Raw genomic sequence first — 26,685 nt, forward strand, 5'->3', positions numbered from 1 at the left:
TATATATAAAAATATATATATCAAATATATATGTATATTTATAAATTGTCCTGAACTTTGCAGACAGCCTAATATATTACCAGTCATTTATAAAAGAAACGTCCACCTATGAAATGAGAGAGAGATAAATACTTGGTTTCTCGTGCGCAAGATGTTATGCGCAGGCGGTTAAATATAAAATTAAAACATGTCACCGTTGTAGGTACGCATAAAAGTAGAATACAACATAGAAATATAATTATAGACCGCACTATAATATATTTTAATAAAAGAAATGTTAAATTGTCTTCAATTTTTAAGAATACATTTAATTAATAAACTTTGCACTACTTTAACCTCTAAATAGCGTATTATAGCACAAGAGTTTAACATACCCGTTTTCTTTTATTGAGAAAATTGTCACGCATGCGTATAACGAATCAAGTCTTCTATCAAAAAGAGAGAATGAAATCGTCTCAATAATAATATTTTCAATTTATTTTCCAAACTTAATTGCAAAGTAATATTACTACACATGATTTACTTAGACTGCACACCCCCAACCCTTCTTACTTTTTCTCTATTAGTTCATTTCTTGATATTTTAAATTTGTTTATCTGATTATGAGAGAGAATATGAATTGATCGTTTTAATACTTTCTTATTTTTTTAATTTTATATTTATTTTCTTGTTTTATTATTTGGTTATTTTCCAGGCCGACATTTATTTCCATTAATTTACATTCACTTTTATCTACTAGAGTTAAGTGATTTGCGAAAGTAATAATATTCGTCAATTCCGGAATTAGCGGGAAAATTCAATTGAATTCAATCGCCGAAGAGGTAAAGAAATTTTATAATAATTAATTTAACATAAATCCGATAGTAATGCATGATGGTGATATGTTACTCTATCAATTCTCTCTCTCTCTCTCTCTTTCTTTCTCTTTCTTTTAGTGTAAATTAAATAAAATAATAAGTTATTTAATTGTTGCTAATCTATTAAGTATAGAAATTAATTCGATGTCTTGATATTAAATTATTTATAACTCTAGTTTAAATGTAAATAATCGGCTACCATTTTATAACATTTAAGTACCAACACTTATAGTTATGAATCATTTGACAATTAGTCAAAACAAAAACTATTAATATCCAAGATGGCAAGACTCAAATATTTATTTTAAAAAGCCACACCGAATTAATTTCTACACGTAATAAGAGTAAACAAATAAAAATGTAGATATACAAAATTATTACGATTCATTTTTGATAGAGTATATTTCACAATACAAAGATACTACTACTTGCAAAATTCAAATTTTTCTCTAAAAATTCTAATTTGTCAAATGTAGCAATACAATTTATCTTTGCTTTGCCGTCTTTAATTAAATTTAAGAGAAATATTTGATAAATATACTACGTCGCTTTATTATTTTCTATTCAAACGAATCGATAATGATATATCGTTATAGATACGTACGTGGAAATAAATAATTATAATACTCGAAGGATAAATAATCTTCATATAAGCCAAGAAAACTAATTGTAAGACAATTATTTTTCCTTTCATTTACCATTTATATCTGCAATATATATTAAATAATCGTTAATTTTTTTGTTTTGTTTTTTTTTTTAAATACAATCGTATGCGATGGTAAATTAGTCATCGTATTTACAATTTTTTAATTCTTTCTTTCTTTCTTTTTGCTAGCATTTCTTCTTCTTCTTCTTCTTCATCATCATTATCGTTCAACATTTTCAGTACTTTTGCAATTTTATCTTCTTTTGTTTGGTAATCATTCTTATTCTCAGATATCAAATTCTACATTGAAAAAATTAATCAAACATACTTATTCGATAAAACGGTATACTTCTTTGTAACGCAGGTTTTCAAAGTATTCGTCTGATACCGAATATTTTTTCGGATCGATGCGATTCATTCTCGAAATCTCGATGTTAAGATTTCTATGTGTGCATACATATATATATATATAATATATCGTTATAACCCATTGTAAAACGCTACACAAATCTAATCCTTAACGTCAAGAAATGAATACTTTTAGATATATATATATATATACGTGTATGTGTTGTATATATAAGTAATATACGGTGACCATAATAATAGACTTAACTTAATTATTTTTTAATAGCCGAAAAATGAGAACATATGTATCATTTGAAAACGTAAAAGATCTAATTAATAATTTAGAAAATGTTCATACATTATTTAACATAATACTGTTTTGTGTGGGTGTGTATGTGGGTAAAATTGTTTTCTATACGACTTTTAATGTCGTCCACAAAAAGATAGAGATAGAAGAAGAGAGAAAGAGAAAGAGACAGAGATAGATAGATAGATAGATAGATAGAAGAAAGTAGAGATAGAGAAAGAGAATAAATAGAAACGCATACATTCTCTACTTGTCCTTATGTATTATAATACACTAGGGACACTGATACCCGTTCCGATAACATTTATTTTACGTACAGATTATTTCCATCGATTTAAATATTATTTGTAAATATACGAAGAGAGAAAACGAGACGTACGTATGTAAAAATGTGTAGCAATGATCACTTCTTAATAATTGAACGTTCTTAATTAATGTAAAAAACAAAATGTATGATTTAATTAAATAAAAAAAGATAACAGTGCCAAATCAGATATCACATCAGACTTTCGAAATCGTTCTGTTAACGACATTTTACAAAAAGCTTGTTCAATGTTTTAAACATCGAGAATGTATCGCGATAAAAACTCAATTTTTTTTTTTTTTTTAAGACTTCGATATGTGCGTATATACATCGTAAGATAACTTGCAATAAATAGATATATATGATAAAAACAAATAATGTTAATTCTAATGATATATAGTAATAATAATAATAATATTAATAATATTAATAATATATGTAATATAATTAATAATATTAGTAATAATAAAATATTTATAATAATAATAATAATAATAATAATAATAATAATAATAATAATAATAATAATNTAATAATAAAATATTTATAATAATAATAATAATAATAATAATAATAATAATAATAATAATAATAATAATAAAAATAATAAGGATAAGGTTTTGGTAGACGCATATTTCTTTCCTCCATGTATGAAATGATAATAATTATAATGAACGTGTACGCATCAATAAGATACTTTTTTAGATTATACCCCACGGATCGTGGGAGGAACGTACGTTAAATATCAAAAACCGCGCTAAACTTATTTGACTAAATGTTCACGACCGATACACAGCATGTATTTTATGTATAAAATTCGCAAATATTTCTAACAACGTTGTTTCATTAATTCACGATCGGTAAACTTTTTTCTTTTCTTTTCTTTTTTTTTTTTCATTTTTTTTATTACTAAAATAAAATGTTAGACGCTGCGTTATTAGATAAACACTACACCTGGTAAATATAATATGAAAGCGTAAAAATGCTTACGAGCATCATTTTTTTTTCTATTTTTTTGTTTTTTCATTTATAACATTTCCTTTTTTTTCCTTTTTAACACGCTCTGCATTTGAAAAATATCGGAAAAAATAATGGCATAGATTTTTATTCGTGACGTATGCAATAATCGTATATTATAAGAGGAAATCTAAGGCGAAAGCCGACCAAAGATGATGGAGTGTATATTTTTAGGATCAAATTAATTTACATATATATGTGTGTTGTTAAAAAGAAAAGGAAGGAGAGGGAGAGGTGAGGTGGTGGAAGCATAGAATTTTAGACGGAGAGAAATACAAGTTAGATTCTTTTTTTTTTTTCTCGGTATAGGGGGAAATATCTATGTTGTGTAATTTTTATACACGCTTCGCCATTTTTTTTTTTAATTGTATGAAACATTGATTTTAAATAAATTCCAATTTCAAATGTATATTCTTCCTCTTTCATTTCTAATACTTGTCGTCGTTATACACATTGCGATGTATACCATAAAAATATCATTATCCCATTATTTTTATCATTTTTTTGTAAATATCTAATAGTACGTTTCTGCCGTTTTATTATACGTGAGAGATTATAATCCCGATAAAATGTATCTATCCAGCTTACGTCGACAAACGTTGAAATAAATACGCTTTACGAATCAACATTTCTTCTCTTTGTTTTTTGTTTCCTTTTTTTTCTTCTTTCTTCTTTTTCTTTTTCTTTTTTGATATTTGCGCTGTGTGTGCATTTTCAAGAGAACATTATAAATATTAAAACTTATGAAACTTTGATCTCTAAATAGTGACTATCTGATATATAAATAACTTAAACAGTCTTATTATAAATTCATTATTCATATCGAGAATTTTACAATTAAAACAATAATATATAATAAATAGTTCAGATAATACGATCTTTCAAACTTCGTTCTTCGCAACATTGAAATTAACGAAGCATTTGAATGTGACATTATTTTCTTTCATTACCTTTTTTTTTCTTTTACTTCTCTTCACAGATATCCTTATAAAAAACATTAAAACAAATATTTATTTTTAATCTTTTTATCACGAGGAATGGTAAACGAACGTATATATGCAAACGTGATATTTTCAAAGTTATACTATGCATAAATAATATGCGCTTCTTTCTAAGGTATGGAATCACGTGGATACCATATCCCCCACGCTATATATATAGATATATATATACACATACATATATACGTATGTATGTATATATAGACACATTTATTCGCCATCATTATATATGCATCAAGGCTTGTGTTAGTGGAGCATATTGAATCTTTAAGATGATTCTAATTAATTATATCACTTTTAATTGAAATATCAAAGACCCTATACATTTTAAAACTCTTTTAACTCGAATATATCGCACAAATTTTATTTTACTTTATTTTATTTTATTTTATTTTATTTTATTTTTTTCTTTTTCCATTATTCAATCGTACCGAAGCGCATCTGTGACTTTAAAACAAGCTGGAAGCTTATTTAACTTATTTTTAAAGGCTTATATTCGTAAGGCCATTCTAGGCCCCATTTCATTTTTACTCAAAATGGAAGTATTTAGTCTACAAGGTGTGATCCCTGATTAATAATCCCTGTATAAAAGGATTACTCTCTCACAAAATATTAATCAAATTTTATACATATCAAACCCCAATTTTCTAAACTGGTATAAGGGATATAATCTTTGGTTGCCCAAAAGTGACTATCGATGTATCCTTGATTACACTTATTTCTTCAATGGTATAAGAAACCATTTTATACATCATAACGTCCTTTTTCTAGATCTTACGATAATTGCGACTAATCATTGGCCACTGGCAAAATGACCCAGTTATAACATTTCAATCAGCTAAACAAATTATTATTCTTAACATCTTATTTCTGCGCTCTACTTATATCAATCATTTTCTCTTTGTCAACACATAAAAGTAACGATTTCACTCTCTCATAAGAATTTTCTTGTGTTACTTTTTATAAAATTTTATTTCTGATAACCTTTAGATAGAATATTTTTCCAGCAGAATTTGGTCAAAAAAAATAGTTCTTCCAATCGTTCACATTGATCAAAGATAGAATCAAAAACTGTGTTCTTCCCACATTCGTGTTATTCGTTACTTATTTTTTTTTTCACACCTGTGTGCCCTCTTTAGTACGTCCCGTTACCTCAATTAAAAATTCGCGAAAAAAGAATCAAATGGAACAGAAATATACAATCCCTACTTACTGATTTGGCCTTCTTTTGACAAACTAGTTTGTATTCAGAATATCCTGAATATTAGGCTAATATATAAACACTAAAAATCTTAAGGGTTACACATTGAATGGCAATGATAGAAAAAAATAAGTTTTAGTCATTTATGCTAGAAGTAAACTATTGAGACAGAACAGAGCCGAATACGCATATTCAGAAATATTATCAGCCTACTTTTCTTGCCTATCAGATTATTACACATATGTATCTTAATCGGAATCTTCTTCGACCGTTGGAGGTAACATAGCAAGATGTTGAGGGCTTAACATGCCCCTAGAAAGTGCATATTCTGCGAGAGCACGATGACAAAAGACATACTGATCTGGCATTTGAATACTGTAGGCTCTTTGTGCTCGAATTTTTTCTACCGTTCCACGAATGTCGACAGTTCCCGTGTCTTCTAATCGAGATATGCAGATATCCAAGGTGCAAAATGTTCCTGAAATAAGATAAATTTTATAGATATTTTCTTTTAGGGCATTTACTTATAATAAAAATCAACAAATGTTAAATACCTGTTCTGCCAATACCAGCACTACAATGTACTACTATAGGTGGACCTCGTGGATGTCCCGCCCAGGTATCACCCCTACTTGCTAATAACTTATTTTGTTGCTGTCTTACTAGGGATAGGAATTGTAATAAAGCTCTAGCTGATTGAGGAACGCCATAATCCGGCCATGCTGTGTAAAGCATATGACATACCTCTCTTGTCTCATCAGTCTGAATTAGGAAATGAAACAATATATATATATATATATATACATATAATTGATATAATAATTTATGAATAGTCATTATATGTCGTTTATATACCTTGTTGTTTGTAAGAAGGAGCATAGATATCGTATAGTCTGGGTTTATATCGACTTCTAAAGTTGTTACGGTGAAGCCACCTGCTTGTACTTCATCACCTGGCTCTGGACCCCAATACTGTGCACACTTTGTACGCCCTCGTTCTATTACTCTGAATATTTAAAAACATAATTTATATACACACGTTAATTTTATTAATAAAATATAAAAGACTTATAAAGAAATAGAATTTACCTTGTAGTCATCACAATAACAAGAGTTTGCTGTTCCCATATCATTTTCCAAAAATCTCCACATGTCTTTGGAAGAGGTCCTTGAGTACTAATAAACGCGTTTTTTTGCTTGTAACCATCAACAAAATTAGCATTAATATAATCCGACGTTGCATCGCCGTCAACTTGAGAAAGACACACTCTGCTATGATCGTAACAAAGCACATCCGTGTAACGATTTTTTGATTGATTTGGCCTTAATCTGAAAATGTGATATACATATAATCAAAATAATCATTTACAATATTATAAAAGAAAATATTTATAATGACACGTACTTTGCAATATTGAAGGAACCGTCGGGTGGCCTTTGCCTAATTTCTGCATATTCTGCTACGAGACCAGCACGACCTCTCGAATGTATTTCTTCGATAAATTGTTCCATAGTAACTGCTTGCAGTCCAAGATCGCCGTGAAGGCTATCATCGTCGCTAAAACCGGAACTTGCTGAGGACGGAGGCTGTACTGGAGATGGTGCTTCGTCGTTTGCCATCCACACATCACCATTAGTAATTTCAATATCCCCAATGTTAGAAACACCATTCTTTATCTTATTCTTATCGGTTATAGGACTAGTTGGATTACTAATCGGTGTTCCATTGGGATTCTGATGAATCGTATGATTTTTTAACGTAGGTGAAAGTGGGGTTCCCACTCTGGGAGTAACCTATATGATTAAAAACAACAAATTTAATTTAAAATAAAACAAACAATGCTATGATTAGAAAAACAAAACAAAAAATGGAATAATATGAAACGTTTCTTACGCAGACCTCACAGAGTTCACCCCCGCCTCGGTTTGTCATGGATTTAAGACAATGTAATAGCCATGCCTCATGCTGTATCTCCAAGGTGCCTCCTAGCCAATGTGGCAATGATTCTCGTGGTATATGCAACGTCAATTGAGGAATGGATACAGTAAATACTCGGTCCCGCAATTTTTCACGTACGAACAAACGAAGGATTTTGAATGGTGCCTTGAACCAAAGCGGTGCCGTTACGATTAAAACCTTCTTAAGTTTGGCTGGGTATCCTCCCTATAACAATAACCATTTAAATGAAAGAAATTCGATCGGTAATAAGAAATGAAGTAATGCTTTAAAAACGTACGTGATTTTGGCGCTACATGTGTTTATTAATGCAAAAAAAAAAAGATATAACACTATAGAAAAAATAAAAAAGAGAAGAAGAAGCAAAATAGAACGGAAGCGGCGAGGTCAATCAAGCCAAACGATCGATATCATTTATTTTGTTTTTTCTTTTTTGTCTTCTTTAGCTCTATACTCCTCCTTTAACATACGATACGAGTTCCGAGGGCTAAAGTAAAGAAAATGAAAAGAATTTCAATTATCAACCGCGTCAATGCATAAATCATTTTTTAAGCGCCTCGCTCGTGACCTTCAAAAGACATCGCAATAATAGAACAAATGTATACACTTGGTGCATGCAGTGCCAGCTGTAAATGATGCTCGAACTACATATTTAATACGAAGAAATCCTTTGCCGATATATGTATATGAAGAAAACAACGACGGAACGCAAAGAAAAGTGACCACACGAAAAGATTATAATTTTAGATTATCTGCGTAAAAAAAAAAAAAAAAAAAAACTGAGAATCCAAATATACCATATTACCGGAAGATCTTGGAATTATTAAAAAAAAATCGTACGATAGACGACGAGTTTACGAGCCTCTTATAAAAAGTTATTCTAGTAAAAAGAGGCAAAAAAAGAAAAAGAAAAGGTTGGAAGTAAAAAACGAACAAAAGAAAAAATAAAAAAAAAAAAGAAATTTGGAACACGCGCCTATAAATTTCTTCGCATCGTTTGAGACATAGCAATAAATCAGCAGCTTGCAAAGTCATTATTGATATTAACATAAAACGACAAGGGAAATGGAAAGAAAGAATATTCATTTCTGATATAAACGAGCAGCTCCTAAAGGATTGCAAAACCTTCGATGTGGAATTATTTGTATAATTAAAAAGAATGTTCTCGGAGAAGTTACCTCCGACGACCCTCTACGTTGAAACCAGATGGCGGAAGTACCGCACGACGTCAGCAGCACTACTACCCCCACCACAACTACCACCTCACCACCAACCACCACTTATACTATACCACCACCCCACTACTACCCACCACTGTTCACACTTTGCAAATTCGAAATTTGAGAACTCGTATAATTTATATCTTCCCAATAATAGTTATAACTTTCAAAATCACAAATAAATCTTTACTCGGTGGTAAATAAAAAATCGATGCATATCTCAAAAGAATTGTTTAACATTGTAGTATAGCTCGAAATCTTTCCCGGGATCAAAATCGCCGGTAATTTGTCGGAGTAATATCCGCTAGAGGAATCGATAACGCGCGCGCTTAATTAATCCACTTCGCCTAAAGTAAGACGACACTTGGTAAAACGACACTCAAAACCTCGAGCTATAAAGGAAATTTATGGTTTATTAAAAAAAAAGAAAAGAAAAAATACATTAATTTAATTTTTTGTTTTTTTTCTTTTTTTTAAGATTAGAAACAAAATCACCTATGTAGATTTTTCTCGAAACGAAAGAGAAAGAGAGAGAGAGAGAGAGAGAGAGAGAGAGAGAGAGAGAGAGAGAGAGAAAAAAGATGATTAAAGCAACAAGAGAGAAACGATTAAACAGAAAAAGAGAAAAAGAGAAAAGTAAAACAAAAATATACAATATGACAATAACTACACAAGTTCGTATTTAAAATCACTGGTCGGTGGTCGGTCAATCGATAAGACGAGATAAGTATAACGTGCCGCTTGACAAGGGCTCGAAAAGGGGAAAGCGAAAGAGAGACGTCGGGGAAAGCGGAATGCAGCAAGGGAAACGAGGTCGGACTAAGGGAAAATGTATATTTGTATATTTGTACGAAAGGAACGTGGAAATGGACTGTCCACTTTTTTGCTTTTTTTTGGCAAAAATAAATGAGGAAAATAAAGAAAAATAATAATAAGAAGGTGAAGAAGAAAAGATAAGGAAAAGAGAAAGGGAAAGAGAGAGAGAAAGAAAGAAAAAAGAGACAGAAAAGGATCAATCGGGTTAAATCCCTTTTAATCTTGATACGATAGTGCCGCAAAGGGGTCACGATGATTACTGACCGCGAGCGTCGCGACGTTGTCCCCGTGTAATGACGCATGCGTGTTGTGAACCTTTTCTCTCTCTCTGTCTCCCACTCTCCCATTTTCTCATCCCCTCCCAACAACCCTGTGACGCTCGTAATCCGTCTCTCTTCTTTCTTGAACCATATATATGCATTTCTTTTCTTCTTTTTCTCTTTCCCCACTTTCTCTCTATCTCTCTCTCTTTTCAATACATTTGACTTTCTACCATCGCTTTTCCTACGCGAATTTCGTTTCTCCCTTACATTAGTCTCAGAAATGTACAACATAGAGGGTTGTCATATAATGTTGTAATTTGTTCCTACATATATATATACATGTATATAGGGTAATCTTTTGAAGTAACATCAATAAATTCCTAGTCGTGTTTTATAAATCAGTATTGATTGAAGAAAAATGTCATAATAAACGTGACTACGCGTGTGAAGCATTTTTAATCGTGTACAAGACTAAATACGGAAGTGTTCCTCTAAGTGTAAATTATATCTAAAATTGTCTATATCTAAAAAAAAAAAAAAGAAAAAAGGAATACTTCTTGGATGCATTGTAAGTCTCCATGTAAGAACGACGTTGTAAAATACAATGAACTCCTTCTGGCCTTCCCTTCACCACATTTCACCGTTTAACACGTTTACGTTAGCAAGGAAAATTGAACCTTCCTTAGCCGAAGGCCGAGATGAGATTATCGACTAAAGAGCGAGAGCACAATACAAGCAGGCGGGGAGAGTGTCGTGAAAAGAGAGATAGCGTGTTCTAGATTTAACGTTAGAGGTGCTTTACGCGTTTCCTTCCGCTCGACTATGACACTGTAACCTTCCTCGTTGAACGCCTCATCGAACGAACCGTAAAACGATGATGATCTTATAGGATGAAGATAGACCAACCGTAATTAACTTAGTTCTAAACGATTGAACATACAAAATAATGTCTTTCCTTCACAAGCTTCTTATTTATATTATTATACAAAAAGTTAGATAAATATTAAATCGATCCGCGCGTTTCTTTTTTGTTTCTTTCTTCTTACATTTATGTTGCCAATGAAAAAAACAACAAATCGGTCACAGTCGTCGTCGTCCTCGTCCTCGTCTTCGTCGTTAAAAATGGTCATCGTCTTTATCTTCGTCACTTTGAAACCTTTAAAACTCTTATTGGTGATCTCACGCAACACGCTTCGATGCGCAATTATAGCCCTGCTTACTTGCAGCAGCAGCAGTGCATAAACATCCTTTGGCTTCGTTGCTCTTTGAACCTACACCCTTGTAATTCGCGAGACGATCCCTGTTGTGTTGTGTCGAGGCGCTTTTAACGATTTTCGTCTACTTTCCCTAATATATGCGACTAAATATATATACTGCCTGCATCAGCGCTTACTGATAGTAAAGAATAACGAAATTTCGCATTGGCGGGGGAAAAAAAAGCGCAATCGAAAGGCGGTTGCACTAAGAAAAATAATAAAAACAACGCACTCTCTACTCTCGATTGTAAGATAAAATATATGTATATATATGCATTTTTCGATCTCCTGGAAAAAATAGAGAGAGAATAGGCTACAAATAATATTGACTAGTATAATATAATATATATATATATATAGAGAGAGAAATATGAATATGAATATATGCGTGTTACACGTTTTTTTTTTTTACTTTTCTTCATTCAAAAAGTTATCAACAAAATCTAATCTGATGTTCTAATTATTTAAATTAATCTACAGGTGCGGACGTGTCTTACGAGTTTATTATCGATGACAAATTCGATCGATCAGAAGACGCAGCTGTATACCACAGTGGAGCGTGTCTCGTGAGAAACCGCTCGGTGAAGACGTTCGTATACCTTCTAGCCAGAAATATCGGGTTTCGGTACTTATTTTCTGTGAAACAATTTTCAAGTGAAGTAGCGTTATTCATTTTCGAGATATGGTTTAAGTTTTATCATTATTTTTTTCTTTTCTGTGCAAATAGTACATAACGAATTTCCCTCCTCGACAATACCGACTCGTTTTTATAATTTTCAATGTGATAACGTCGAATGAAATATATTATAATATAATTTTCTATGACCAGAGATCAATGATATCGACGCTTTTGTCCGTAACTATGATTGTCTATAATGGAAATATTTTTGGTTTTTTTGTTTCTTTTTTCCTTTTACATTCCGGAGACACATGCTCGACTTATTAAAAAGAAAAAAAAGAAAAATAAATACAATAGGTATGGTATAAAAGATGCTATTAGTACACAGGAGGAAGAACGTTAGACATACTTTTTAATTAACTTGTTATGTAAATTACTACTCACAACAAAATACATTGATAATACTGTACTACTTTGTGAAAATCAAGTATGCACTTATGAAGGATTTTATCTCTTGTGTCGGAATAAAATGTCTTATGTGCATTTGTAATTGTTGTGTAGGGTTAAGCACTCTGTGCTTATCGGTATTACATTGTTTTTCATTTATAAGCGGTCATACATGCTTCATTAATAGTGTCATATTTTTACGTAGTAACATTGACTTGCTTAGTTTTTCATTTAAAAGGGGTATACTTAAAACTTACCTTTAGTAGAGTGAGAATTTTTTGTGATAGATCGTAGTCAAAATTTTGGTACTTGCTATCAGACATGTCATAAATAAAAACCAAACCATGTTTCTGGGTTTCTGCGCTTTCAAGAGCTGCATCTAATTGATACACAACACCCTGAAAAAGTAAATATTGCAAAAAATATTATTGAAAGTAATTTAAGATTATTATCTATGTGTTTTCAATATCCTAGCAAGTATTTATTTAAATTATTTATTAACCTGTAGAGTAGTTTGATGCGTAGTGTTTTGTGGAAGATGTAAATGTGCCGTAAAGATTGCTATAGCAGCACCAGTTGCATCCCTTGAAGACTACAATACAATAAATAATATATAATTTGTATTCTTCATAATATATAATTACTATATTATTATAAATGAATTATAATCAATCCCACACCAGAACAGTAAATTTTCCTGTACGTAACTCGCTGAGTAATGGTTCTTGTGTTGGGTGTAAAACAGCCAAACCTTCTCTTCTTCTGGTAGCTTCGTGCTGTTCATAAAGTGCTAAAGCTCTGCTTACTTCGAATTTCCTGGCTGCTAAAAATTTGACTGCTGTACTCCAGGAAACTGGTCCAGCACGTCTTCCGGCTCGACACTTATTCACAGCCTCTATAAACTCTTTTGTGGCCTGCAAAAATAACAAAAATGAATAAAATGTTTCTTAATAAGAATATTTTTAATAATTACACACGTGTATACGAGTACCGAGAAAAACATTATGACGCAATTTATAAGGCCAGCAAAAAGATAGTCACGATCGAAAGACAATACGTGAGGTTAAATATTTTCAAACGTCCCATGGTCATTTCATCATAATTTGTGCACATGCCCTGTATACCGATATAGCTTCCGGTGTCCGGCTACGTCCCCACCAAGCACCACTTCCGGCATCCCATTCGCTAAGAACCGGTTAAAGGCATCGGAGTCGATGTCAGGGTCAAGAAATTCAATACCTTAACTCGATATTCTTATAAATTTTCGTTAGGCGCCAAAAAATAATCGATTTGACTTTCGACCAATAGGAAAGGAACTTCGATTCAAAATTCGAAACAAGTTTACTTTTGATATCAAATCACTGAAAGTTCATTTTGAACAATAAGCAAACGAATGTGAACGAACAAACAAAGATTGTTATTCTATGAAGTGTCATCGACTTCTTTATTAACGACGTTGTTATTGTGACTATGTATAACATTTAGTAAATATTTCAATTAAATATCAAATAAAAGAGAAATGTTTTTACCGACGAGTAATAGTGTGTTAATTACTCATGAGGAAAAATTTAGAAAAACGCGTGGAATGTTTAAACACCGCTCGTTGTTAATAGGTAACATGAATCATAATAAAAAGAGAAAGCGTGAAAGAGAGTAAGTGCGCGCAGAGTGTAAAAGCTTTCATTGGCGCGAAGTACGTCTGAAGAGCAGTTTTGCACGTCCGCTATATAGCTTCCGCCAAATATGTTCAACATTTAATATCACTCCAATGAAATATCTTATCAAAAATCGTATTATTATTATTCAAATTTTAAATACAATAGCAATAATGTATATGCATATACGTTTAAAAGGAAATAAAATAGAGATTTTTCTGCGATCTCTCATACCTTTAGATCGTTTATATCGTAAGCGAAATAATAGATTAATATAATCGATAACGCATAACGATTTCTTTAGGAAAATATTCAATAGTTGATTTTAATCATTTCCACGCGTTCATTGACATTACAACGATGCGATTAAACTACTGACAATCACTTACTTGTTCTTGCTCGACGGTTAACGTCGCCGCCATCTTGACTTAAACACGCACGCACGCACACACAGACAGAAAGAAAGAAGAGCAGACAGGCAGCAACGCACGCACGCACACACGGACGCACCCACCGACGCGCAGAGGAGACGGGAAAGCGACACACACGACGCGACGACGCGCTCAACACAACACCAAGAGAGAGATTATTTTCCTTCTTTCTTTTTGCCTCTTCCTCTCTTTCTCACTCACTCGATCTATCTCTCTCACTCCTTATCTCACGATTTAACGAACGCGCGTCTACGAGCGTACATATTTCGATCCCTACGCCGATCTTGCTTGCCAGTTCTCGCCTTGTTCCATTGTCGTAAATCGACAAAATCACCCGTAGAATTTTGTCGCTCGTCTTTATTTTTTCCCGTCCATGTTAATATGGCGATAATGAAAAACTCGCTCAACCGCTCGGTCTTCCTTCTCTTCTCAGGGTCAGCGCCATTTTGAACACGAGTGTATTATGTGTGTGCCTGTCTGTGTAAAGGGGTATTTACAGCTACATTTAATCTATATAATCCTTTTCCAAGCATTTTTATTTTTATTTTTTCTTATAATCTTCTTATAATTTCTGAGTAATTTGTTTTAGAAATAAATCTTAAAGTTTAATAATTGTTTTTCTTATCTAATTTCGAGAATTCAACAATAATCACGTTCTATGAAATATCTTAATACGGTACTGAGATGGGCGCTAAGGTATCCAATCAAAATACGAGATGCTATTAGTGCTCTTTAAATAAATCTTCCGCTAAATATTTATTACGTATAATCGTTGTTGTAAATGATTGAAACTTCCATTGTTTAATTGTTATCTAATTGTTAAATTAAAATTGGTTTTTTAAATATGGCAGAAATTCTTCGACGAGAAGTATATACGTCATTCGATTGTTTACATGATTTATTTCATTTATATCTTTGAGGTTAAGTTTATTTGGTTTTTAATATTTAAATCCTCTTCCTTTTTTTTTAGATACTGCATCAATTTAAGACATTACACAGAACGAGATTAAATACGTTTAAAGGAGATGAAAATGCATTGAAAGGTAATTTTATTCTTTTTATAAGAAATATGTATATAACATTTTGATAAATAAAATTTTTTTACTCTTAGAAACATTTTTTTTCGTTTTTTTTAAACAATACAATATTCTGTCATTTGAAGAAATTTAATTGATACGTTAGTGCATATCGTTTAGTGATCAGGGCTAAAATAAATGAAGAGTACCGAAAATATAAGGATGTTACGAATCAAGGTGCTATAAAAGAGGTAATATATATTAACATGTAAACAGCATACATTTTTCTTTTACTTGGCTATGATGAACAATTTTATTGCAGTTAAATAAATTTGCACAAGAAGTTGAGCATGAACTACGATTAAGCGTAATCCAAGCAATCGAGAAGGAACCTGGAGTATATAGTAAGATATGAACAGTACTATAAGCAAAGTTCTTTAAAATTATTAATTATATTAACACTACCATTAACGATAAAAATAAATTTGTGTATTAATAATTTCAGAACTTCGAATTACACCTAACGTATTATTAGACAATGCAACGTGTGGAGATATATCTAGTTCAAATAATAGTCAAAGTAAATTAGTTAACAAAAAATCAGTATGTAGAGAGAATATTGAGAAATCATAATTTTTGACAAGCTCAATAACAAGATAATTTGCTAAATTATAGATACATATGCGATTGTATTAGAGTTATATCTTTGTATATAGTAAAGCAAGCTGTTTCAGCTTCATTCTAATAAAAATATTTTTTATTTTTACTTTATTCATTTACTAAAATACTTTAAAATAATTTCAATTATTTAATTTGAAATGTTTAAATAAAAAAATTATGCGGTGCATATATACTGCGTTGGTTATAAACTGGGAAAAAGATAAATTTTATCTTCTCTTTCATAATCATTATTGTCGACAGTAACGAGTAAATTTTTATTTACAATACGTTAATTACAATATGTTTTATCAGATGTTCCCGTAATTTAACGATCTTCATCTAATCACACAGCCTTTATCGAACTTTTAAATGTATTCTACATTTATTCACATAAATTTGAATTCTTGATCCAAGAATTTCCATGAGCGTACTTCACTTATGATTTTTACTAAACAGCACCCTCAACTCTCATCCTAAAATCATTAAACGATATTAGATTCGATGAAAATAATTTAAATAGATTTTATAATGTAATAAATAGGTGTACATTCATGAAAGAAACACAAGAATCGTTTAATAATACAAAGAAAATATGTTAGATGTTATTATTAAATTAAAACATTAAAATCAATTTCACATAACTTACCTGTTTAAAAAGAACTTTTATGAATTACAAGTTGAGTTGATTCAATGTAATAACTATAATCTCATGCAACATGTTTTAAAAAAATGTAGGCAAATTTTCTATGCTTTGGTACTTCAAAGAAAATATTATACAAATTATTATAATTTTCTTTGAGTGAACCTACAGAAAAATCATCTTTCTTGAGTTTATACAAGTCTAATCATTTCTTTTTTCTTTCTATATGAGAGACTAATTTACCAAATCGACTAACTTCACAAAACCAAAAGTAGAGAAAATCGATAAAATAATACATATTATTATTAAGCAACCATAAGCATTGTTCTCATTTAGTGGTGTTAAGTCTTATTATTAAGGAAATTTCTTTTAAATATAAAAAGTTAAATATTTATCAAGTGGTTGGATAATAACATTGTAAAAAAATCGAAAGATCGAATTAATCGCTTTGGCCTGCGAACGGCTCAATCATAACTATCTCGGATGTACTAACACATGTTCAGGATGATTACGAATTTGATCGATTAAATCAGCCGGTCTGATTTCTTCGTGGCATATACGTTGTACGGCAGTGAATAATGGGAATTTGTCTAGCATATTTTTAGCTTTTAACATTGCATTGACCTCATCAGCTGTAGCTGGACCTTGCAATTTTTGTCCAGAAAGAAGTTCTTCCTCCAAGTCTCTGATAGTCTGTTATTCATACAAAATAAATGTATAAGAATCTTTTTTTTTTCTTTTTTAACGTTATTTCTATTTTGTACCTTTCCGGTTTTAACAAACTGTTCACATATACGACGATTTCTTCCACCATAACAAGTTGTAACCAAATCAGCTACACCGCAGCTTTCGAAAAATGTTGACAGTTTCGCACCACCGAAGAAAGTATCAACAAATTTTATCATTTCCATAAGGCCCAATCTGATAACGGCAGCTTTCGTATTATCTCCTAATCCTAAGCCATCGACGAAGCCAGCAGCACATGCCACTATGTTCTAAAGTGATGATAATTGTGACGACAAAAAATTAAAAATAGAATTGTCATAAAAGAAAGAAAGAATAAAATCTTTCTCACCTTCAGAGCTCCGCATACTTCAACAGCTTCCGTATCCTCGACGACTACTACACGAAAATTAGGTGTTTGTATGAGATCCCTCAATATTGGTGCCAAACGTTTATCCCTGCAGCCTAAATATAATGTTTATATAGATTTTATATAAGAAGTAAAAATATAGTACAGTTTATATACATATAAGAATTTATATATATACGAAATATATACAAATTTTAATTATATATGTTACGGTCAATGTTAACAATCCAGGCATTGTATAGAATGAATTTTAAAGGACATTTTGTGAACAAATTTTTAAATATTCGTAGTTTATTTCCCTTACACGAGCTTAAAAACATTTTCCTCCTCCCGTGCTTTAAACATAACCAATTGAAGCATATACCAAAATTTTCTGGATATTTTTGAGATTGACCGGTATGAAAAACATGTTCATAATATACATTGTCCAATCTTAGTGGACATTCTATAGAATCCTGTATATTGACCATAATATATACATAAAATACCCGATATGATCCTGTTTCCGAATTATGACTGTTTTTGTTTTCCAGTAAGTAATTCATATAATTTTACTGACTGTTTGTTTCAACTATTTATGAGTAAGCTTCTTATCTCATGTACGACCTTCTTGTCTGCTATTTTTAATCAATTTAGTGCAATCCGTTGAAGATAACAGTACACGTGGAAATTTGCTTATACATTTTTGTGATAATTTACATTGATAATGTGTACTACAAAAACAACTGTAATTTGGAAAAAGGTTATATCGGGTGTATGATAATATGAACTTTTTTCTTTTACTTTAGCGTACTGAAATCGCCCATGAAGTTATGCCCACATATTTTGAAACACTCTATATATTTGGAGACAAAATTAATAGTAGCCGCATAAAAGGTGAATTTTTTTAAATGGAAATATTTAAATATTTCAAAGATAACACATATCGAAAAGAAGAAAATTAGAAATACGAATCTTTTGATTTTAGGTGATTAATATTACAGCATCATTTATTTCTAACTTAAAATAAGATGATGTTCAATTAATGTTATACTTGTTCCTCAAAAATAAACAATTTTTATTCCAAATTTTCTATTCACAATTGCGTTATTTTCGAAATATTTAGATGATAAAAAATTTACCTAATTTATTATATATAATATGAAATATATATATATATATATATATATTAAAACGAATTCATTCAAATTAATCTTGTCATTAATTAACAATATAAAAAAATAATTAATTACCAATGGTAGTTTCGCAGAATTTTTCCTCGGCAACTTCGTTTGCCAAATTAGCTCCCATCAATACGTGACATTGGATCCTCAGATTCTTTTCGATGATTTTCGAAATTAGCTCGACATTCGTACCGTCTCCTTGATCAAAACCCTTGAAGGGAAATTTATGTAGACATTCATGTGATGTTATCTAATATCTCATGATGTATCTTCTCTTATGATCTACCTTAATAAGCGACAAACCCACAGCGGTTGGTTTGATTTGTCCAAGTAACGTAACGCAAAGTGTCCGAATAAATTGATGTGGTAAAACGAAGACCAGTATGTCAGCATCTTTTGTAGCTTCAATGACGTCCGGAACTGCTACCTAAAAAAGAAGAAAAATAATTCAAGAGTAGGGGAGACTGAGGGATGTAATTAACATACCCTTGAGGAACGGCGGAGTGGAGGCGGGTTGAATGTAATAAATTAAATATATCCAAATGTATATAATAAATATTAATACAAATTTGGAATATTTCAAGAGAAAAATGATATTTGGAAAATATACATTAATACGATGCAACATTGTCGATATTCTGATATGATGCTAAATAAATAAATAATATTTGCGTAAACAAATGTTTGTGGAAAACGTAATAGTTCTCGTATAATCGTTTTCCAAAGTTTAACAATAAGTGTTACTGCTATCTCTCGTTCTTCCTTATTTGTTTCATTTTATTTTGATTACTTTTTATCAATTAGATTTGATATTAATTGGATTAGAGCTAAATTTGATATCTGTCTATATTTGTATTTCTTTATAATCAATGATTCTAATCATTTTTAAATTATTACTTACAATCAATCTTACTTTTTCACTTTTTTTCCCCTCATCACTTATCACTTGTGTTAAATATTTAACGCAACATTAATATATACGTGGATGACATTAATGCAACAACATCTTGACATTGATCTATAAATTTATCCAAGGTTGCAATATGCAAACAGCGTATGTATTGTATTATGTGTAGATGTACAGCTCGTCCAAGCATTCTATTAAACTAAATAAAATTATTTAATCAGCGCGATACTGCTTGCAAGCTCTTTTCTGTTACTTTATGGTGTGTATATGTTTATCGTGAAAGATCGAAATTGAAAAATGTCAAGATTCATATGGTGAAATGTCAACACATATCAAATACGTCGGTGAAAGACCGAATATTAGAATTTATCGTTATACATTTGAATATTTCGTACATATACCAAGCGATTATGTGAATCTTGACATTGTCTAATTTTAGTATTTCACGGTAACAAATATATTACATCATTCGTAAATGTATGTAATTATAGTTTTAATATAATTTTATATCAAACATATATAATTTTTAATGAATTAGAAAGATACAAAATATTATATATATATATATTATTACCGCAACCGCATCATATCTTATCCGTAAAATAATTCTTACGTTTTCATTTCGATCGGTATATCGATCACCTAAGGATTTAATCCACCTAGTTTTTCACGTAGAAAGTATTGCATCATATCCGATATGGCTGATGACGATAAGAGAATTTAAATAGTGGTTTGGTTCTCTCATCGCATCAGTCTGCATTCGAGAGTCTTTCAGAGTACACACTTATCTTCGGTGATAAAATACAAAACTTTATTTCTTCGACATGAGGTTAAACTCCGTTATTCCAAATTTCAAAGCCGAGACCACTCAAGGTCCAATTGATTTTTATGAATGGCAAGGCAATTCGTGAGTAAATTTCTATACCTATAATACGTTTTTTTTTTTTTTTTAATTTCAAAATGATAAATTAAATTATTCTATAGCTACGATCTATAGATATTTATATAATTTTATTTTTATTTGTATGTATTTATTTTGAATTATAAATATATATATATATTTTGTTTTATCAATATCGATCATAAAAATATTAATATTGTTTTAATAATTAGAATTAAATATTAAGAAATTAATGTGCTAGATGTAAAATATTAATATCTAGAACTAAACAAAAAATTGTTCTACTTTATAAATCAAATTGTTATACATTTATTTTATATATATATATATATAAATATATCATGAAAATTCCAAAGAAAGTTACGTGTACGTAATATATAGTTAAAGTATCAATAGAAAAATAAAAAGATAATTAATACAAATTCCAATCATTTTTAGATCATTTTATAATCGTTTAATATTGTCGATCCAAAAAGTATATAAAACTATATATAAGAAAATTGAATCGATTATTGTAAAAAAATAAGAAAAAGAAGAAAAGAATGAAAGTTATATAATCGTATATGAGTTTGTTTTTTATCTTAACTTTTTGAAAATGAAAAAGAAAAAATATCGTATGAAAATTGATAACATAAGTATTAATGATGGACCTTCAAACATATGTCATTTTATTTGATATCATATGGTCTGTATTAAGAGTGATATAGAATTTTATCTATTTGTGGATAAGTATTAATAAAAATAAAATGATTAGCGTTAAAACAAGCTATTCTTAGATCAAGTAGGGTTATCTTAAAACGCGGTATCAAGACATAATCGCATTGGGTATTACTGTTGCTTAGTAACAAATAAAAAAGTTAACTCATTTGTTCTCCTCGTCAATTTTCTTCATTCATAATGAAAAAAAAAAAGAATGATTCATAAAGTTAAATAATATTTTCACAATAAAAAGATATAGATGATCGAACAAGCGAACATTGGCCGTGATCTTAAATAGAAAACTGTTACAAAATCGATGACTAAACTACCCTTGGCACTGATTTTAACGTGCCAAATTAGATCTTTATCGAATTGTAATACTTTTCCATTATATTCAATTATTAATTTATAATTCCTTATTCCTATATATATATTCTCGAAAATATTGAGTATCACAGACTGAGACAATTTTCATAATAACTGACACTATTATTATATTGTATATTATAGATATAAATATTATCTTGTAAATAATACCTAGTAAATAACTATTAATAATGTTGTACTATACTTTAAAAAATATACTTGTTTACCCAGTTATAAATATTATACTCTTTATTAGTATAATAAATATATTATCTAATACGTTATATTATATTTAATTATATTATATAATATTATAAGTAGCAATAAAAATTCTAATAATTAGAAATATATAATCTAGTAGAGAGAGTATAGAGTTATTATTAATAAAATATATAAAATATTTAAATATCTTCTAGATGGGTAGTACTCTTTTCTCATCCTGCCGATTTTACACCAGTTTGTACAACCGAATTGGGTCGTATTGCTGTTCATCAACCACATTTTGAACGTCGTAATGCTAAACTTTTGGCTCATTCTGTAGACAAGCTTAAAGATCATGTTGACTGGGTGAACGTAAGTGCATTATATTCAATGAAATCAAATTCATTTTTTATCTTGAATTTTTCAAAAACATTTTTATTAATTTTTTCATTTTTTTTTTTTGTTTTTATTTTGTTAAACTAGGATATCAAATCTTATTGTCGCGATATTCCCGGAGCATTCCCGTATCCGATAATCGCCGATGCAGATAGAACTTTAGCAGTACAACTCGATATGATAGACGAGGACAGCAAAGATGATCCAGAAACTGCTCAAACTGTTCGTGCACTTTATATAATAAGTCCTGATCACCGATTACGTTTGTCAATGCATTATCCAACTTCTACCGGACGTAACGTCGAGTAAGTTTACAATTGAATTAATTATTATAAAAAATTGTTATAACAATAATTATTATATTTATCGTTTTATGATATTTTGACAATATTTTACCTTTCACTCTTTGGAAAGAAGATTTACGATTTTAATGAAATAATTGGTATCACAATTCAAATTTAAATCTAAACCATACAATCAGTAAGACTCAATACTTAATCATTTCGAAAAAATTCGTTTTATATTGAATGGAGAAATAAATTGTTTACATTTTAATTCAATAAAAGTTCTAGAAAAAATATACATGGGGTGGGGTGAAAAGTTTGGAAGTCTAACACTACACTGTTGTAAAATTCAAACAAAATCGGTGCCCCCCCCCTCTGTAACTCTCCCCTTGTGAGAACAATTTTCATAATCACTTACTTGATTATAAAGTAATTAAAAAAATCTTTTTCTTAATTCTACTCCCTAATTTAATATTTTTTTATCCAGTGAAATATTACGCGTGATTGACTCTCTACAATTGGTCGATAAAAAACCAGAAGTTGCAACGCCAGCCAATTGGACCGTGAGTTTAAATTTCCTTTTTCTTATTTATTTATTTATTTATTTATTATGATGTTAGGGGTGAGGAACCAATTAAGGAAACTTTTGTTAATAAACAATTTCATTTTAGCCCGGTGAAAAAGTCATGATCCTTCCTACCGTAAAAGATGAAGATTTACCTAAACTTTTCCCGAAAGGAGTCGACAAGGTTTCCATGCCGTCAGGCAAAGTTTACGTTCGTACAACTACAGATTATTAAATATTAAAATGATAATATAAATAATGATAATATATACGTGCCATCCTTTCGTTCACAAATTTAAAATTAAGTGAATGTAGAAGATGATTCTCGCTTATTATTTACTTCCGTCGTTTTATGGAAATAATATTATCTTGTGTTAAAGTATATATAAATAAATTTTAATTATAAATTTATCATTATATATTTTATATATAAAATAAATAATTTTGTTTTCTTCGTAATTTACTTTACTACATATATTTTGCGAAACAAGTTTATTATATTTTCTTTTTAAAATACTTACCACATTCTCTGGAAGCTTATGTCCTGGCAAATACTTTATGTTTTCGTGTAACTCGTTAATTATATTTGTCAACTTCTGATTATTTATTATTTCTTCATAAACGTACATGGGTACACGTTGGACAAACTTATTATTAAACTTGACGACATTTGCACCGATGATCTTTGCTATTGCTGAGCCCCTGAAAAATAATAAATTATGTTAGTAAAATTTTTCTCTCACATTTTATTTATTTTTTTTTTTTTTTTACTATTTATTCGCAGTCCTTTATTATTATTATTATTATTAATATTTGATTTTGATATGAGATACTATGCAATGTGTATCGTTTACATTATCGTATAGGTAAATTCAATAACACAGTGATACAGGTTAGTATTACCATATGCAAACAAAAAAAATTATGCGCTGAATTTAAATCGAGAATGGATAGATGTCGATAATAATCCTATCACGAATTTATAAATGCATCGATTATAATATAATTATTTCCGTCGTTTGAATAATCTATGCATTCTATAAAAACATTGTGTATAATAGAATACTAATTTTATTTAAATACACAGTATTTGCATCACGAATAGATAATGAAAAATGCGTCGAGTACAATGTAGAAATTAACGAGACACGTTGAAGAGTAACAAACAAACAAAAATAAGTTGATATAATAGAACTGTGAAATACTAACATAAGAAACAGACAGAGTAAAAAATTCAAATACAAAATGCAATGAATCGATAATTAAAAAATTCTTAAAGAAAATGAGATATTGAGTCGACAATAAAATAATAATGGATGGAGGTAAATACCTGGAATTAAGGAAATAATATTAGTAACGATAATTAATTCATTGGTTGAAAACAAAATGACTATTACCAAAGAAGGAAAGTTTACTCTTGCAAAAGTGGAAAATAAAAATATAGGATAACGCAACAACAAAAAAAAAAAAAAAAAGAAAAAGAAATAAAGAAATATATGGCAACGAAAACGAAAGATTAAGGAAAAACAATTTTAAAGGCCAAATTTCACAAGGCCTGTAATTCTACTCGGTAAACAAATTTTATCTTTTTCTCTCTTATTATTTTATACAAAAGGAGATCACGACAGGTAAGTACGTATTATTAATGGAAATTCTGTTCCACTTTCGAATACTTTGAGGAACGACAATTCAGTGCCAAGAGATGTACGCAATGTCCGTCTTGACGTTAGTATATATACGTAAGTATATAAATACTTATATATGTATATGTGTAGTATGTCCATCAAAAAACAAGTGGTACGTGATATGTCCGTGCGTTGAAACGATACGTCGTATCATTCAATGTGTCCTTCGGCAGTTAAACTTTATCTAGATCAGTGATTCTCAATCATTTATACTTCCCATAGAGTATGGGAATTTGTATAGGAGATGTCTCAATAGTACATAATCATAAACCTTTTTTTTTACCAATCATTTTGAATGACGGCCCATAATTTTGTTTAACCAGTTAATTGTAATTGACGAGTATACTCGTCATGAAGAAATGATAATATTTTATATTATTTCTTTATTTTTGAGACCTAATTTATTTATATACTTTTCAAAAAATTCACCATATCTAGCTGGTTAAATATCAAAAATATTTATTCACGCATGACGAATAAGTTCATATCGGGCATATGATTATATTACATTTTTTTTCTTATTTTAGCGTATTAAAACCAAACGCGCCTTCCACTCCCCAACTCCGAAATTATGCTCAAATGTTTGGAAACATTTGTTATACACGGTAAATTGTATATTTAATTTATTTACGTTCTTACAAGGTAGTTTCAAAATTGAGAACCTTTAATCTAGATAAACTATATTTTCTCACGTTGAAACATTATTACAATATTATTTCTAAATAATGATAAAACAATGTAATCAAACAAATTAGATTAGTATAATTTCATTTTTGTGTTATAACTAAGAAAGAAAATATTACAGGGAATAAGAAAAAGGATAAAAAGATTTGAAAGGAAAGAAAGTTAGGGTCATCACAGTCGTTGCCATAATAGCCAATTGGCTTTAACATACCAATTGCCACTTCCTACGACGCACACACTCAATTTCTCCGACATGGTCTCTAACAAATGATTAAATAACTTTTTTTTATTTTTCTTTTTTTTTTTTTTTCAAAAATTTGTTTTCTTTTCTTGCTCTCTCTCGTAAATTGCAAAGAAAAAAACGAAAAAATTAATATATCAATAAGCCCCGTTACTTTTGTCCTTTGTCATAATCGAGATGGGGGAACAAAAATGTAGAAAAAAAAAATTAGCAACCGATAACACGAAGATGGATGGCTAACCAACTGACTGATCGATCGGTTGACTAATTGATTGACCGATTGACTTCGTGCGAACTCGTCTCGATCTTTTGTTGACCTTAACGACGATGGCCAATTATTTTCTTTCTAATTCTAACGCGCATGCTTAGAATCATAGCCAAGTACGATCGAAATCGAATAACTCAATGTAGGGAGTAATAAAATTAGATCTACCTGCCTTGATAATAGATCTCGATGACATGTAAAGATTTGAAGGATAGTCCCTACCGATATCTTTGACTTCATCGATTACTATACGATCTCCTCGAGCTATCATCGATTACACAATTTTATTTTATTTTGTTTATCAATATTCAAGGCTATTATATAAATAACGTAATTAATCATTTTTCTTTATTAATAAACACACATATGTTCATATATTTATTTTTTTTTGTATTTTTTATCTTTAAAATTCTTATTTCATATTTTAATAATTTTTTCTTACATTCGTAAAAAAAAGTTGGATTATAAAATATTTATTTTTAGTAAGAGTGATTTTTTTTTTAAGCGTCCACTAATAATCATAATTTCAATTTCCTCTTTCTTTTTTTGTAATTGTTTTTTCTTATATATATAT

At 29.9% G+C, this 26,685-nt stretch overlaps 4 protein-coding genes and 1 long non-coding RNA gene across 11 annotated transcripts; 3 read left to right on the top strand and 2 right to left on the bottom strand.

Moving 5' to 3' along the window:
• Nucleotides 1–3,512: 3,512 nt before the first annotated feature.
• Nucleotides 3,513–14,809, bottom strand: LOC106791899 (tyrosine-protein phosphatase non-receptor type 9). 4 transcript variants are annotated; one of them, XM_014757902.1, is made up of 10 exons: nt 14,304–14,809; nt 12,940–13,173; nt 12,762–12,851; nt 12,517–12,657; nt 7,576–7,845; nt 7,087–7,475; nt 6,771–7,004; nt 6,537–6,687; nt 6,236–6,443; nt 3,513–6,159 (listed from the first exon to the last, which is right to left on the bottom strand). In XM_014757902.1, exons 1-10 carry the CDS (start codon nt 14,334–14,336, stop codon nt 5,930–5,932), a joined length of 1,980 nt encoding a protein of 659 aa, XP_014613388.1. In that variant the 5' UTR covers nt 14,337–14,809; the 3' UTR covers nt 3,513–5,929. The 4 variants fall into 4 exon arrangements, with proteins under 4 accessions (XP_014613388.1, XP_014613386.1, XP_014613387.1 ...); XM_014757900.1 differs by having other exon boundaries at nt 6,771–7,010; nt 14,304–14,808; XM_014757901.1 differs by having other exon boundaries at nt 6,771–7,010; nt 7,582–7,845; nt 14,304–14,807.
• Nucleotides 9,441–12,362, top strand: LOC106791904. The gene is made up of 2 exons (XR_001382244.1): nt 9,441–10,505; nt 11,674–12,362. It is a non-coding gene; the product is annotated as an uncharacterized LOC106791904 (long non-coding RNA).
• Nucleotides 14,810–15,011: 202 nt separating the features above from the next.
• LOC106791903 (complex III assembly factor LYRM7) lies at nt 15,012–16,434 on the top strand. Its single transcript, XM_014757914.1, has 5 exons — nt 15,012–15,213; nt 15,316–15,388; nt 15,542–15,612; nt 15,684–15,765; nt 15,867–16,434. Exons 1-5 carry the CDS (start codon nt 15,190–15,192, stop codon nt 15,992–15,994), a joined length of 378 nt encoding a protein of 125 aa, XP_014613400.1. The 5' UTR covers nt 15,012–15,189; the 3' UTR covers nt 15,995–16,434.
• Nucleotides 16,295–26,381, bottom strand: LOC106791901 (glycerol-3-phosphate dehydrogenase [NAD(+)], cytoplasmic-like). 4 transcript variants are annotated; one of them, XM_014757909.1, is made up of 8 exons: nt 25,817–26,381; nt 23,758–23,938; nt 19,204–19,344; nt 18,987–19,128; nt 17,737–17,849; nt 17,426–17,656; nt 17,155–17,354; nt 16,295–16,494 (listed from the first exon to the last, which is right to left on the bottom strand). In XM_014757909.1, the coding sequence occupies exons 1-8, from the start codon at nt 25,858–25,860 to the stop codon at nt 16,470–16,472; spliced, it is 1,077 nt and encodes a 358-aa protein (XP_014613395.1). In that variant the 5' UTR covers nt 25,861–26,381; the 3' UTR covers nt 16,295–16,469. The 4 variants fall into 4 exon arrangements, with proteins under 4 accessions (XP_014613395.1, XP_014613396.1, XP_014613397.1 ...); XM_014757910.1 differs by lacking the exon at nt 25,817–26,381 and adding an exon at nt 24,634–25,211; XM_014757911.1 differs by lacking the exon at nt 25,817–26,381 and adding an exon at nt 24,567–24,589.
• On the top strand, nt 20,485–23,647 carry LOC106791902 (peroxiredoxin-6-like). Its single transcript, XM_014757913.1, has 5 exons — nt 20,485–20,731; nt 22,207–22,363; nt 22,475–22,692; nt 23,159–23,234; nt 23,343–23,647. The coding sequence occupies exons 1-5, from the start codon at nt 20,649–20,651 to the stop codon at nt 23,469–23,471; spliced, it is 663 nt and encodes a 220-aa protein (XP_014613399.1). The 5' UTR covers nt 20,485–20,648; the 3' UTR covers nt 23,472–23,647.
• Nucleotides 26,382–26,685: the final 304 nt, after the last annotated feature.

This window comes from Polistes canadensis, unplaced genomic scaffold (genome assembly GCF_001313835.1).
Source record: "Polistes canadensis isolate GaletaPanama2010 unplaced genomic scaffold, ASM131383v1 scaffold_351, whole genome shotgun sequence".
Lineage (NCBI taxonomy): Eukaryota > Metazoa > Arthropoda > Insecta > Hymenoptera > Vespidae > Polistes > Polistes canadensis.

Coding starts and splice junctions, on each gene's coding strand:
- LOC106791899 (XM_014757900.1), bottom strand. CDS start 14,336: ATGGCGGCGACGTTAACCGTCGAGCAAGAACAA. Junction 7,476..7,575: donor GTGAACTCTGTGAGGTCTGC/GTAAGAAACGTT, acceptor TTAATCATATAG/GTTACTCCCAGAGTGGGAAC. Junction 6,444..6,536: donor TCCTTCTTACAAACAACAAG/GTATATAAACGA, acceptor TTCCTAATTCAG/ACTGATGAGACAAGAGAGGT.
- LOC106791903 (XM_014757914.1), top strand. CDS start 15,190: ATGGCAGAAATTCTTCGACGAGAA. Junction 15,389..15,541: donor AGATGAAAATGCATTGAAAG/GTAATTTTATTC, acceptor CATATCGTTTAG/TGATCAGGGCTAAAATAAAT. Junction 15,766..15,866: donor GAAGGAACCTGGAGTATATA/GTAAGATATGAA, acceptor TAATAATTTCAG/AACTTCGAATTACACCTAAC.
- LOC106791902 (XM_014757913.1), top strand. CDS start 20,649: ATGAGGTTAAACTCCGTTATTCCAAATTTCAAAGCCGAGACCACTCAA. Junction 22,693..23,158: donor TCTACCGGACGTAACGTCGA/GTAAGTTTACAA, acceptor TTTTTTATCCAG/TGAAATATTACGCGTGATTG. Junction 23,235..23,342: donor CAACGCCAGCCAATTGGACC/GTGAGTTTAAAT, acceptor ATTTCATTTTAG/CCCGGTGAAAAAGTCATGAT.
- LOC106791901 (XM_014757909.1), bottom strand. CDS start 25,860: ATGTCGGAGAAATTGAGTGTGTGCGTCGTAGGAAGTGGCAATTG. Junction 23,939..25,816: donor GTCGTAGGAAGTGGCAATTG/GTATGTTAAAGC, acceptor ATTATTTTTCAG/GGGCTCAGCAATAGCAAAGA. Junction 19,129..19,203: donor TGGGTTTGTCGCTTATTAAG/GTAGATCATAAG, acceptor TTTCCCTTCAAG/GGTTTTGATCAAGGAGACGG.